Raw genomic sequence first — 16,414 nt, 5'->3', positions numbered from 1 at the left:
TATAAATTAAAAATATCATTAAAAATTGCAGCCCGGCATTGTGACAATATCATAACAAATAATCGCTAATAATATATATATGAACAAACAGCATAAATCATGTTTATGTCCTCATCTTGAGGACATACACATGATTTGAGGGGACAAGGTAACAAGTATTTTTATAATGCACATTTCATTAGAGCATTCAGAAATTTTGGAGCAAGGATGTTCACATCTTTTCAGCTATGCCTCCTATATCATTGTAGATTGTACTCCTATAGATTGTACATATTATATTGATTTCATTCTTATATCATCAATTTTATTGTACTAATAGAACAATAAAATTGATGATATAAGAACAAAATCAATATAATATGTACAATAAAATTATGTAATGATGAATTTTAGCATTTCTAAGTGTGTTATACGGGGGCTATTTTTTAAATAAGGTATGTTTGTGAATGAGAGTGAGAATGACGCGCGATTGCAGCAGTGTGCGTGAGCATCTGCTTTCAGCATGCTTTGCGCGTGTTTAGATGCCATTTGCAGCTGTATTGTCTGTCTGTGTGCTGAACTGTAAAAGTTTATAATGTTTAAGAAAACTGAGTCGCTTGCCAACTGTAAGATAGGATCTGTTATTCAATTTCAGCACGAAAGATTACCATGAAACCAAGAAAAAAAGTTACCATGGTAACTGTCTTTTGGGACAGGAAAGGTACTTTGTTAGTGGATTTTATGCCAAGAGGCACAACAATCAATTCTGATGCTTATTGTGTGACCTTAGAAAACTCCGCTGTGCCATACAAGACAAGCAGCGTGGAATAATGTCTTCTGGCAGCAGGAGGCAGATTTCTTTGAAGTCGGAATTTTAAAAATTTTTGAGCAGTATGACAAATGTTTGAACAAAAATGGAAATTATGTAGAAAGTAGATAAAAGTATGTAGAATATGGAAAAAAATATATTTTAATGATATTTACAGTATTTTTCTTCTTATTAAAAAACGGACCTTATTTAAAAAATAGCCCTCATAAGTTATCAGTTCCTAAGACATAAAAAAATAAAATCAAATATTATAAACAACTCCCTGAGTAATTTTATTATTTTAGATAAGGGAGCAGTCTAGATAAAGAAGTATGACTCAACAATCCAAGGATGCTCTTTTAAGCAGATTCAAATGTATTATTTTATAAACTTTTATTAGTCAAGTACAATGAACCAATAAAAAATATTAATCATCACGTGTATGACTTCATAACTGACAATTAAAGTTAAAATGTAATTTACATCTGATATTAAGCTTTTCTAATCACAATAACAACATTCAGTTTCCATCCTATAAAAATTAATCCTATAAATAATAATAATATTCACAATACTAAATATTTTAAATCCATGGTATGTAAAGAAAATGAAAATTTTGTTGCTTCTAATTTTTATACACTGTAATAATATCATACTTACGGAATGCTTTCAACTGTTGGTAATAATAGTTGCTCAATGATTTTCAATTCTTTACTTTTGTCATGCAAAGCTAGTTCTAATTGGCAGTCTGGAGGACCATATATATTTCCTAAACCTTTTAAACAAAAAAACATGCATTTTTTAAATATAAATTAAACTGCATTAAAAATAATTAAATTATAAAAGTCAATGAATTAAACAAATTATTGAAGTACAGTGGAACCTCGGTATACGACCTTAATCCGTTCCTGATGTTTGGACTTATACCGAATTGGACGTATACCAAACAAACCTTTCCCATAAGAAGTAATGTAAAAATAATTAATCCGTTCTCATGTGAAAAAAAAATGGCTAACTTTAACACCTCACTTTCCTGGCTAGTTCCTGCTTGATTTTTCATGAGATCAGCATGTATCTTTTTAGCTTTCTCGCAAATAATTGCTTCTGATAGGATGTCGCCAGCACACTGTCTTTCAGTTATCCAAGCAAAAGCAATTTCTCAACATGTCTTCAATCTCTGTTTAGAACTTGATTTAACCCCTTTCACAACATTAGCAGATTTAATAATGTCTTTATTTTTCGCAATTGTCGATATCATCATTCTCGGAATACGGCATGCAACAGTTAAAATCTCGAACACACATGCCACCTTCATATTTCTCAACAATCTCTTTTTTCAGTTCCATTGTGATTCTAGTCATTTTTTAGTTTTCTGTTGCTTTTCATTTGCCTTTTTGCAATTCATGATCAATAAAAATAATAAAATTTTACTTACAAATTAAAATTAGAAAAAATTTAACAAAGTTATAAACCGTGGCAGCGCGAACGTTTAGTCTGGTCTAGTACACTGATAGTGCTACTTGTTCATAGATGGCGTGTATAATTGAATTAAGTTGTATACCGAACAAAAGTCGTATACCGAGCAAAATTTGTTTTGTCCAAACAGAACGTATTCCAAATTTGACGTATTCTAAAGCAGACGTATACCGAGGTACCACTGTATTTTGAAAAAACAAAATTATTAATATAATACTAAATGATCTGCCAGATTTGCCATTATATATGGTAGGATCCAAAGTTTGAGGAGATGGCACATAGTTCCTTGAATAGTTTAAAACACCAATGCACTACTATTTTCAAAAGAATCCCCTTGGGCAATAATACACTTTTGCCAGCAGTCATACAGCTTCTGGAAGGATAGCTGTAAGCCATCCATCCATAATGCTCTTGCAATGCTGGCATTGCAAGAGCATTGCAAGAGCATTGCATTGCAAGAGCATTGCATTGCAAGAGCATTGCAAGAGCATTATGGATGGTTTGCAACCATCCATAATGCTCTTGCAATGCTGCTTTTACCTCATTTGATGACTCAAAACAACATCCCTGTAGATGTTGTTTCAGAGTGGAAATAAATAAAAATCACAAGTGGTTAAGTCGGATAAATAAGTGAAATGTGGAAGCACATTAGTACCATTTCTAGCAAGAAACTCTGTGACTGTTATGGATAGATGTGCATGGATATAGTCATGTAGAAGATACCACTGTCCACTTTGCCATATCTCACACTGTTTATGATAGATAGACTTATATAAATGTCATATACATGCTGGACAAAAATATCCAGATATGTGGCAAAATGGGCAATGGTATCTTCTACATTGTCATGTAGAAGATACCATTCCCCATTGTCACAGAATTTCTCCCAAAATGATACTAATGTGTTTACTTATTCCACTTATTCACCCAACTTAGCTCCTTGTGATTTTTAACTTTTTCCACTGATGAAATGTCATCTACAGGGTTGTCATTTTGAGTCATCAAATGAGATAAAAGCAGCATCAAAAAAGACACTATGGCTAACTGCAAAAGATGGCTTACAGCAATGCTTCCAGAAGCTCCACTAGCAAAAGTATATTGTCATCCAAGGGAAATCTTTTAAAGGTAGTTTTATGTTAATATTTTAAACTATTCAAGGCAAGGAATTCAAAATCCCCAAACTGTTAGATCTTACTATATATATTTTATAATATATGGCAGAAATGGAAATCCTGCAGTCTTCAGGTCATATACAGATTTTGTGGCTTCTAAGTGCAGCCTGATAAAATATAAAATTCATGACAGCAAAATTAAATTTATTTGTTATAAATATGTTTGCTTTTATCTTTTTCAATAAAGATAGCTAAGTAAAATTTTTATTTCTTTTAAAGCAACACAACAAATGGGTGATCTATCAAGGGGTACCTCCTGAGAGAATTTCTATGGAAAATCGGACCCTGTTTAGATATTAGACATGTGGAAAAAAAACCCAGAAAATGTTATGTAATTAGACTGTCAATGACATGACAAATTACTAATATTTAATGGTTTTATCTACTTGAACACCATGGGTACCCAAGTACAATTTATTTATATTATTGGTGCATGTGTAGTAAAGGTATATATATATACATATATATTAGGAGTTCTTTCTGAAATAAGATATGACCTTCCTAATAAGGCAATTGCCAATCTCCTCTGCAATATGGTAAAAACATTTTAAACTATTAATCAAAACTTTTAATTTACAATAAAAGTAAGTATTTTCACATGCTTGATTTATTTTTTGATTAAATTCAAAAATTATTTTAGTACTAAACAATGTTAATTATTTAATATGTTTTAATTTTTTTCACTTAAACGATATAAAATTCTTACATCAATAAAATTTAATAGTTTATTGAATTTCATAAAAAACTGGCAGGTAAGCCTGGCATTACTTGGGCAATAAACAACAGCAAAGATTAAGATCATTAATTATTTCAGACTTCTATCTCTTCTATTATTTGATAGTATTTGATTTATATTTACAAAGGTTATCGTACATAAGAGTTTATCACACCAAATGCCCAATCTAACACATTTTAAAAATTCTTTAAATTGTGTACAGTAGAAGAATAAAGAATTTTTAAAATGTGTTAGATTGGTCATTTGGTGTGATAAACCCTTACATAAGATAAACCTTCATAGTTATATAAATCAAATACTATACTTTAACAAACATTAAAATGAAAACCATATGAAGAGTTTGATTATTTGAACCTATCATCATCATGTTTATTGCAATACTCAGATGGTATAAAATGGCACAATTTCATTGGTCAAGTAAACACCAATTAAAAATATATCTTAATTTTTTTTCAGATATCATATTTTTCTAATGTTAGCTTTAACAAACTGTTCCATTCACAGCCTAATATCAAATAATAATCTGCCAATGAATCAAATTTTGCAAAAATAGACCAAATATTTAAACTTGGCACCCTCAAAAACCACTTAAAACATATTTTTTGCTCACTGGTAACTTTGTATTATGTAATTTTCTTATTTTCCAATAGAAAGAAGGGACTGTTGCAAAAAGGGGTGAAGTAATTCAACCAAAAGACTAGTCATTGATCTCCTCCAGGGAGAAAGGATAGTCAATGACTACTAATGAATACTAATTAATCAAGTATTACTACAGTAGGTGATCAGTTTGGACTGAGAACAATTGGACAATGAATACTTTCACAAAAGATTTTTATGTTTGGACAACAAAAATCTCACAGAACAAATACAAGAAGAAGCGATGCTGCATTTAAGATTTATAAAACTGTATTTTACTGGAAATGTTTTATGGAACAAGACTTTCACAGTTGTGTATATGTTACTGTGAAAGACCAATATCTGGCAAATGTCAAGATTCTCCAGTTAATGTCAGCATTCATGCAGTCGTTTCGTGTATGTATGAAATATTTGCTAAATATCATTATTTCTCACTTACATCAGCAAATGTCAACATTCGGCATGCACTGATAGTAAATGTTGAATAAAAATATTTTTATTACATTGAGACAAAAATGCAACTTTTTAATATGTCAAAATAGGAGAAAGCTTAAGTAACAGCACATATAAATAAACTGTTGAACCTAAAATGAACAGTACATTCTTAATCAGAAAAGAAAAATAATACGCAATAGTAAACTTATACATATATTATGTAATTAACATTATATAATCTTATTTATTGCAACAACTTAAACTGTTATGATGCTTTGAATTTCACAAGAGTCCCTTGCTTTTACAACTGCATTTATTCGTGGAACACTTCTCTTTGCAATGGTTAAAAGCAAGGGACTCTTGTCCCTTGCTTTTACAACTGCATTTATTCGTGGAACACTTCTTTTTGCAATGACAGCGTGTATAGCCTTGCCCTCCTTTGGATTACAGACGATTAAAATGTTTTGACGTTTTAATCGTCTGTAATCCAAAGGTGTGCTGCACTTAGTTTTAGCAGAAATCACTTCAGAAAGTATTTTAGAGTACTTTTCTTGAGAAAAATAAAAACAATTGTCTTCTCGTTTACTTGCAATTAATACATGTAACTTTTCAAAAAAGTTCTTGGTTCACTGCAGTATCCATTCAATATAAATTAGGGTATCGGATAAAAAAATAAAATTTAAGAAAACATTGCATGCACCAGCAAATCTTATATAAGACTGACAAATAGCAATGCTCCAGAGTATAACAAATAGATACCATGTGATTTCAATCGCAGCAGAACAAAGGATTTGCCGACAGACTGTTGCCTTTCTGTCAACATCGGCTTCTCGGGTATCGTTTCGACCTCCACCAAAGCTTGTCTGTGCTTGTTGACATACACCGGCGATTGTTCAAATGTATAATAATATAACCAAATATTCGGTCTTTCACCGATGTATTTTGTATGTGTCGACATTCACCAGAGAATATCAACATTTTCTAATTTCAGTCTTCATGGTAACATATGTAACTTTTTTTGAACTACTTGATTTCTATTGTCTGAATTTTTTAAATGCTTTTCTGAACTTTTTATTTAAAAAACTGATAATATTCTGGGGCTTAAAAAAAGTAAAGTGTCAAGAACTGTGTTCCCTAAAAAAACTATGCAAGAGATAATAACCAAGATAGAGAATGGAAAGATGTCTGATGTTGCTAGACAGTATGGCTTCAACAGGTCTACAGTAGATACAATCTTAGCAAAGAAAGATATAATCAAAAAGACTTAAGCAGATAAAGAAGTAATGAAAATTACATCTGAGAAACAAAGATATGTCATCTATATAAAAATGAAGAGATTGCTTATAGTTTGTTATTACATATAAATAAACATAGCAAGAAATTATATAATTTTTTATTTATTTTTTGGGGACTCCAGAATGAATTAATAAAATTCCCATAAAATCTATGGTAAATCGTTAATCAGTTAATGACCAATTCAGGTAGTGAACATTGTCTTTGAACGGATTATGTTTGTTAACTGATCACCTGTTGTATTTGAAAAGTGATCCATGTTGGATAGGTTGTCATGATCTAATGTGATAATGTTGCTAACCTTACCGTCCGAAAAACTTCAAATAAAACTTGTTTAAATAAAAAAGGCTTGTAAAAAATGCTAGAATAATTCCTTCTATGTGATAATAAAGTGCTTAAATTTTGGCAACAGATTGTATAAACTACATGAAAAGTATGTTCTACTAAATATTGCATTTATAGAAAAACTTTTGGGCTGCAATTTAAAGAAATTGTAGACCTATAAATTCCAACTGTCATCCTGTGTGTATGTCTGCCTGTCCTACCTTAATCTTGAGAAAAAAATTAAATGAAAGTCAAGACCAGATGTGGAAAGCTTAGAGGCAGGAGACCCTGATTAACTACTGTATATATGAACTTCCGGTTTGGAACAGAAGTCATATTACTTCAATTCAAAATTTTCCCCTGAAATAAGTCAGATAGATGACTGACGTGACTCTATTGTTAATAGGAAAAGTATGATATATAGGGGTGACTTTTCACAAGGTAACACTCCATTCTATGCAGCCAAGTGCTTTATGCTACCTGTCAGAGTAATAATATAGTGCATCTATTTCACACTATATCAATTAAGTGAATATAATATACATATTTAAAATTATATCATTTTTTATAAAAATTATATTTAGTTTACTATTTTGTTAAATTTTTTGCCAATAAATGGCACTATGTGTAAATCAACAAATCAGATGTAGACAGAAATTAATTAAACTTGCAAAAATCTAATAGATATTTTGGGGTGGAATGAACAACATTACCTAAGAAGTATTTAAACGTAACTTCTGAGTTTCATAGCAATTGAAATAGTCATATGATCTAGGAGTGTATAGCAAAAACAAACATCCTCATTTATATATATAGATGTTTTTACAGCATAAAAAAAATGTTTAAAGCATAACATGCTTTAAGCAAATTATTCACGGTGTCCCTAATTTATGAATTTTGGAGAGAACAAATCATTGGTATACCAAAAACAAGAAATCAGGAAGATCAGCAACATTTGCAATGAGTACAAGAGCACTTATCTCTAATTAATGCACTTATCTCTATTGTAATTAATAGTCACAAGTAACCATATAAATTTTTTTATTAATTGAATATTATGACAGTAAAATTTTATTATATTACATGAGAAACTGCAATCAAGAATAAATACATCTTTGAAACTGATTGCAATTAAGATTATTATTAAACGTTAATAATTATATTGAAAATATCAGAATTAGGATTATACTGCTTTCATTATTTAATGAGTTTTGAATTTACACTATCCAGAGTGTCTACTAGTACATAATCATCTGTTGATAACAAACAAATAAATAATAAGATATAATTTCATCAACAATTCAAATTAATGTTATATCAATATTATAAAAGTGAATTATAATTCACTAATGTAATAGTGATATGACATTAATAAAAAATTCTTTATAATTATTAAACATAAATATATTATATTATTCACAAATAATGGAATTAATGAAACATTATAATACCAAGTGCTCGTTTGTTTCTGAAATCAGCCAAAAGATCTTTAAGTTCTTTCTTTGCATTTGTTCTGGCTTTTCTAAAAACTGCACGAATCACTTCTTCTTTCTCTAGTTGATGTTGCAAAACATCATCTGTAAAATTACGTAAGTAATGAAAAAAATTTATTTCACATTCTAGTATCAATAAGTTACTGAAGTTTAACTACACTAAAAATAATGTCATAATAATAAGAGAGGTGTTATTAGAACATTTCCAAACACAAAATAACTTTAACTACAACTCTAGTACTAGCGATTAAGTGAATCTAACCTTCTTCAAGACAGAATCCAACAGAGAAGAACAGAACTTTTTAATAACAACTGTTTTATCATTTTGATGTTATTTTATAATTTGTGTGGTGTAATGTACTGTACACCACTTATACTATCAAGTTTATTTAAATTTACAGATAAATAAAACAAAATTACATAAAATAATTTAAAATGAAATTATTACTACAACTCTAGTACTAGCGATTAAGTGAATCTAACCTTCTTCAAGACAGAATCCAACAGAGAAGAACAGAACTTTTTAATAACAACTGTTTTATCATTTTGATGTTATTTTATAATTTGTGTGGTGTAATGTACTGTACACCACTTATACTATCAAGTTTATTTAAATTTACAGATAAATAAAACAAAATTACATAAAATAATTTAAAATGAAATTATTACATAAAACATAGTAGTAGTGCACATGAAAATTCCCATTCAATTTATAGAACTTTTTAGATATCTAATTATAAAATACATTAAACTATCATCAGTAGCTATCACACTACTAGACATTAGAAAGCATTTTAGTTACATTAATACACAATTATTTGAAATTATAATAAAAATATATTCAAATCAACATTTCAAAAAAACAAAATATATTTAAATTTTATGAAATCATTAAAGAAATATAAAAATAATATAATGTTTTATCAAACAAAATTTATTTTCAGAAATAAATGTTTGCATGAATGAAATGGTTGCAGAAATGAATCTATATTCTTTCTTAAGTTTTAGATTTGAATAACTAATTAAAACAAAGACAGATTTTTATTTATATATTTTTTAAAAATTGAACATACGCATAGCAATCTGAATCATCACTAAAAAATTTATTCCAATGTACTATCTGAATAAATTTTGAAAGGGTTGACTTCTTAGGCAAATTATGAAACATGTATGACCCTTTAACAATTTTATTGTAAAATGACTTAAATATACAAACTTAATTTGTTAAATTCATAATTTTTCTATAATTAAAATTGCAGCATCAAGCCAACTGTTTATTTTTCAGATGTAAGCAATCATAGCAGGGTTGCAAACCCTGGTGGTGAGAGCAAACCACCAAATCTTGATCGAGATAACAGAATTATTGTGTCTTTCTTTAAATTTGAAGTAAAAGTGTATAAAATCCATCTCATAAATAAAGCGTTGACAAATATATATCACACTAACCTTATATGGAAGACAAGTGGAGAGAAATAAAAAAAATAGTGGATATTGCTGAAAACCATGGCTATAACAAAGGTTGGTATATAAAATGGCAGACAAGCAAAAAAACCTACTTGGGGATCAATCAAGTAGGGCTCTAGAAAATAGTCTGCAGTGGGATGTGTCTCCCTATCGTATTACTATAACATATGAGCACCATATGCAGTCCCTATATTGAGAGACTGGGATGTATAATAATTCAATAATATCCTACAGATGTAAGCCGGATGTATTCAGCATGCTAAGGAATGAGAAAGATTCAATAGAGATCTTGTATACATCAGATCTACATGAAGATCTCTCAAACAACACCTCTGTGAGCATAAAACCAATATTGAAAAGAAGAAAAACATTACTGTCTTAGCTATATATGCCAGTGAAAACAGCATTACACCCGAATTAAAGCAAGCAACCATAATCTGGCAAACTCATCATATACACCAACTTAGGAATTTGGAGGCATTAGAAATTTTTAAGTGGAATTCCAAAACCTTTCAATCAATTTTAAAGGTGAAAAACAACTCTCAAGGGTGTGGCAGGCTACATATGACCTGGAGTTATAGCAGCCAACACAGGCACACATCGTTAAGAATTCAAAATTTAAAAGGAAAATTTGAAAGGAAATTAGAACACATTGGAAATGGAATAGAATGGAATTGCACCAGAAAAGGTTTTCTCTAATAGAGCTCCACCTGAAGAAGGTCCTAGGGTGGGCCAAAAACATTTGTAATATGTTAAAAAATATTTGCAAAGCTTTATAAGGTTAGAGTGATACAGTAGAGCGTCATTTATCTGAAAGTCAATTATCCAAAACGTCAATTATCTGAAAGAATTCCAGTCGGCAAATTTAAATTTTCACCAGTGCTGTGGTGCTGCAATCTTTGGCTATGTCTTGGGCTACTCAAATATTTTACGTTTTTGATACTAAATTAACTTCTGAAGTATAATTTTTTATTGTTTTTATATTTTTCAATATATTTATTTTGTTTGTACAAAATAAAAAAAAATAATTTTTTAATGATACAGTAGTCTTTGTTAGACTTAACATTGACGAAAATTCAACACAAAGCAACACGCAATGGAGAAAAATTTCAACATAGGATAGGTTAATATATTTTTTCATACATAATCAGTTATCCGAAATATCGATTTTCTGAACAACCCCAGTCTCCAATTGATTCAGATAAACGACGTTCTACTGTATATGTAAAAGTGTATGTTGAAAACAGAGGTGTCTCAATAGGGAGTCCCATGGCATGCCTATTATGTGAGTTCATACTCAGGGATTTGAAGAAGTCTCATCTCCAAAATACAGAGTAATATACTATATACTACACTGTAAATGTTACATATGACATACTAATTATGTGCAAAACCAGACATAAGAAGTTTGTCAATATAATCAACAATAATCATTACAGATTAAAAACAGCACTGGACCAATTCAGTGACACCAGGGCATACTTCCTAGACCTAGACATCAAGTTTAAAAATGGTAAAGGACACACAAGTGTATATGTAAAACCAATACTTCATCTTCTATATATCCCCAGCTGCTTGAACAATCCATCCTGGTACAAAATGGTAGCTTTCAGAGTCATCATTACAAGAGCTCTGCACCAACATAAAGAGAAGCCCTGAAGAGATCAAAAGCATAGCAGTGCATGGATTCAACCAACACATCAACAATATTTTAATTAATGCATACACCTCAAGAAGGAAAGACCCTCACAGCTGCAGCAGTGAGATACAACAACAGATTGCTGGATAACACTTTCCATAAGATTGGGGAATAGGCAATTACTACATAAATGCAAAAGCACTGTTTATAGTGTACTGCATAATGATAAAGACCTGTCAATCCTTGTACAGCCCCTGGTATTTATGAAATATCCTTCACCCTAAGTCTGAAAAACTGTGTTAACAAATATATTGGTTTCACATCACAAAATCTTCTCACAGCTCAAAGAACATCAATATGATGTACATAAAGTAAAATGCACCAAACTTGTTTTTGATTGTTAGATGATTTTTCTAGTGGCTTGGTCCCTGACAGTTTTCAGGAGTTATGTGTCTTCAAAGGAACTGTGGTCATGACTTTAGCTATTATGACCACAAAACTCCTAAAAACTGCCAGGGACTAAGTCATTAGAAAAATCATCTAAAAAATTAAAACACCCAAGTTATAGATCTATACATATATTTATAATGTAATTCAGTTTTTATAGAAAAACAGAAATAATATTTTCCTTTCATCTTTGAACAAACTTAAACTGTAAAAAGTTAGCAATAATAATAATAATAATAATTCACAAGCAAGCATAAACTGCTATAATTTTTTACATGCACAAAAATTCTTACCATCATAACAACAAGAATAAAGTTATTTGAAAACAAACTATAGAATAGGATAAAGCACAGCAATGCAAAGATAAATAAATATACTAAATAATAACTATAATAAATTTAAATTTAATTTCAAATAATAAACTTTTATAGGAAAATAATTAAAAATATCATATTTCTATAAAAACAAATATTAAATTAAGTTCAATTTCAAAATAATAACATACTCACCTATCTCATTTAATATAGCTTCGTCTATATTTTTTATTCTCAAAGGCTATAAAAATTAAAATTTAATTTATTTTTAATAATAAAATGTATCATGGTGTTCAAGTAAAATTATATGATTTTCTATTACTTAATTATAAATCAATTATTATTATTATTTTTAACAAAAAAATCATTCAGTAAATAAAATTATAATCTAAACTCTGATGTATAATAACCTAAAATTCTAATATTTTCATGATAAAACTGCAAATGTATTAAAAAATGTCTCTAAATTTTTCTGACAGTTTTTATATGATTTTATGTTTTTACTTTATATATCGGTAATGCATAAAGTCCTATATTACAGAAAATCCATTTCAAAGAAAAAATAAAAATAATCCCAGTATAAATCTGCTTTTATAATTTAATATCTAAATCTAAGTAATGTTTCTAGAAATAAATTCCTGTGTACTAATAAAAAAATAGTTTTTTATTAGTAGTAAAAACTATATTAAATTCTTAAATAATTAATAAACATGTTTATAATTTCAACAATAAAATCAATACAAACTTTGAATAATTTCATAATTTTTTAGTACCCGAAATAACATATTATACAATATATGCTTTTTAATTTCAAAAAGTTTAGTTTGTGTTTTTAATTAAAACAAAAAAAAGAGGCTATAATTTATGAATATTTTTTTTAGTTTTATCATTTTCAAAACAATTAATATTCTCATTTCAAAAGCTGTAAGTTTTTTATAATTTTAAAATATTTCAATTTTAAATGTTTGGTTAGATTTTAGATACATATACTGTCATGGCACCATCCAGACTGTTCATACATAAGACTGACTCCTCCCAGAGGGGAGCTGCCGGCAGGCCACCTTGTGCCAAACGTTACTAGTTATTGATTCATGGTAGTTATTGATTTACGATAGTTATTGATTTATGGTTGTTCTTGAACACATGTATCAATAACTATCAATAGTATGAAGTGTCGCCATGACAGTATACGTATCTAAAATTTGACCAAATGTTTTTTAATTTAACTGTTCTCTTTCATTCAATTACGTGTGTTTAAAATAATGTTAAGTTTTAAATTTATTTTTTCTTTGAACTAGAATAAGATATATTTTTTATTAGAATTCTGCTATTTTCTTCTTCTTAGCTTATATCATAAATTATATTTAAAAAATCATTTTAAATATTTTTAAAATTTAATTTAATAGTATGTACTATCAATATTAAAAGACTTACTGCTCCTGGTAACAAAAAACTTGAATGAATTTCATAAGCCCATTTTTTCATTTCTTTTAATGTTCCTTGTTCATATATATCTGATATTACATAGAAAAACTGCAAAAGAATTTTATCAGATTAAAAGTTTCTATTTTTATTTAATGTAAAATTAAAAACATAATTTTATAATTAACAATTTAGTTTTTAATTATAAATTATTACATTACTTATAATACTTACCAAACCAGAAGGATCATTATTTGACATTAAATAATGAATAAAAACTGCCAAATGAGCTGGATTTTGCATCAAACTCCACATGCTTTTAAAAGGACCATGATCTTCAACCTGTCCCTAAACAAATATTATCATATACAATTACTAAATTTTACTAGTTAAAAGCTTAAAAAATGCTGCTAAATACTGTATATCTGCCAGATAAGACGACGTTCAGATAATAAGACGAGATATAAATTTTCAGATTATCAAAAACATAAATTTTTATTGAAGTTTTATAGTTTTAGCATATATCTGTCTTATAAGACGACTCCCAAACTATCAGCAATGTATGAATTTAGTTTATCTATCATCATCTGGATAATAACACTGTTTAGCATATACAGAATTATGTCCAATTCATAATTTTTCGAATAAACAAATTTTATTTTCTTGCATCTGGAAGCACTACCTTGCTATCATTGCAAACATTTGCACTGATTCTGGCATTCGGGTGATCTTGACTGTTCACAAAAAACATTGTATGGGCTATTCTATTTTGTGGACATACCCTACTCTCTACTAGTAAATAATTACAGTTTGTCTGCTTTTTATAATGGTTTTAATTTATATAAATTTCATCTAATTTTTTTTTTTGTATCTGTCCTAAAAGACGACCCTGGACTTTGGAGACCTTTTTTATGATTCAACTACCATCTTATCTGTGTAGATATACAGTAATATGAATTTAAAAATATAAATAAATATTGAAATAAAAAAATACTTAATATTTTTCATAATTTTTGTTAGATATCAAAACTTCAGTTAAAAGTCAATTTCACAGTAATTTCAGAAGTACAGTAGAGCATCAATTATTCGACCCCCGATTAACCGTCACATCGGTTAACTGACCGTTCTAGTGGGCAAATTTAAAATGTCCGCTAGTGATGTGGAACTACAATATTTGGCTATGTCTTGGCTACTTTAATATTATTTTTGTTAAATTTTTGCGTGTTTTAGCTGGCAACTCTGGCTCGACCATTGAAGGGAGGCCAGTATTTAAACTAGACTTAATTTTCTAATTATGAGTGGTTGTTTGTTTTGTGAGCAATAAAATAATTTAAAAATAATTTTTAATGATACAATAGTGACAATTATTAAAAAAAAAAAATTTGTTAGGCTTAACATCAATGAAAATTCAACACGAAGTTGGTTAATAGCTATAAACTAATATACTAATTACATGGGATATACTAATATACTATACTAATAATGTATTTTTTTCATTTTTTTCGGTTATCCAATTTTTCAGTTATCCGACCAACCTGAGTCCCCAATTGAGTTGGATAATCGATGCTCTACTGTAAAATAATATTTTCCTATAAATTGTTTCTTATTATGAATTCTATAACAAAAACCCAATCAAATTGAGCAACAATCCAAATTTCTGGCTTTAAATCTGGAAAATTGGCATCAGAAAGAAAATCCAACAGCAAAAGTTATGCTGAAGCTTCTTATGATGAGTATCCAAAGTATAAAAGGTAATGTTAGGTCATATCCTACAAACAATGTGCAGACTTATCACCTGGTGGCTGAGAAATGGTCACAGGCTAATACATTATAAAGAGCAAGTGCAGCTAAAGAAGCAAGCTCTCATAAGAAAAATGATAAGTATGGTAACCTGTAGGTAACCTTAAAGAAAGAGAAGAAATTGCAAACCTCACGAGAAAATAAATATTAGACATAAAATATACTCAAGAAACTAGAAGGAAAAGTAACTAGATAGTTATAAAATTGCTACAGTGAAGCTGACAAGCAAAGAAGAAACAGAATCGGTGTTATCTTATTAAAAGAAAACACTGATTCTATTTAAAAATAATAATAATAATAATAAAGAACTGTGTAATAGAGGTATGTCTCAGAGTAGATAGATTAATCAGAATTAAACTAGACTGTGGAATAGAACTAAATGTGATTAGTGAGCATATTCACTAATCACATTTAGTTGAGTGCAGAAATGATGAAAAAGGTGATTTCTGGAATATGATGGAGAACCAGATACAAGTATTACAGGAAATCCTCGTTAGTTTGAAATTCAAGGGTCCAAATTTGCAATCCAGAAACCTAGCTGTATTTTATAAGATAAGAAGAAAAAGGGTAGACAGTGGGTAAGGTGACATCCGAAAATGTGTTACTGTAAAAGCAGAGCCATGTTGATCAAATATGAGTTAATCTTGATCTATTGTTCTTTTATAGTATGGAGACATCACAATCTAAACAACAAGTTAATGTACCTATATCACAGTTCAGACAAAATGTTCACTTTGAATTTTGAAGTAGCCATATTTCAAACTAACTGAATTCCTTAACATGTAAATCTCTATTTCTCCAGCCAGAACAAAAGTACAATTATGAACTAATGGGATTTCAAACTCCAAGTTAGATTTAACAAGGATTTCCTGTAGCAGAAGCAGAAAGAATAATGATAGAAGATGAACTGAATAGACATTACGGAAGTTTCAATAAAGATCTTGAAATGATCCATGAAAAATATTGAATTGAACAG

The 16,414-nt window shown here is 29.0% G+C and overlaps 1 protein-coding gene across 1 annotated transcript in view; it reads right to left on the bottom strand.

The window, feature by feature from the left end:
- The window catches only part of LOC111633738 (rho guanine nucleotide exchange factor 11-like), a 158,979-nt gene that overhangs the window by 77,591 nt on the left and 64,974 nt on the right, over positions 1 to 16,414 (bottom strand). Inside the window, exons 12-16 of the mRNA XM_023378347.1 lie at positions 13,873 to 13,986; positions 13,651 to 13,749; positions 12,412 to 12,457; positions 8,311 to 8,436; positions 1,448 to 1,562 (exon numbers count right to left, since the gene is read on the bottom strand). Of these exons, the coding sequence (XP_023234115.1) occupies positions 1,448 to 1,562; positions 8,311 to 8,436; positions 12,412 to 12,457; positions 13,651 to 13,749; positions 13,873 to 13,986 (500 nt within the window). The remainder of the gene's footprint in view (positions 1 to 1,447; positions 1,563 to 8,310; positions 8,437 to 12,411; positions 12,458 to 13,650; positions 13,750 to 13,872; positions 13,987 to 16,414) is intronic.

The sequence above is a fragment of the Centruroides sculpturatus genome, unplaced genomic scaffold (assembly GCF_000671375.1).
Source record: "Centruroides sculpturatus isolate CEXI.00-Female unplaced genomic scaffold, Cexi_2.0 scaffold796, whole genome shotgun sequence".
Lineage (NCBI taxonomy): Eukaryota > Metazoa > Arthropoda > Arachnida > Scorpiones > Buthidae > Centruroides > Centruroides sculpturatus.
The sequence above is the reverse complement of the archived record's forward strand: the minus strand, read 5'-3'. Positions and strand labels throughout refer to the sequence as shown.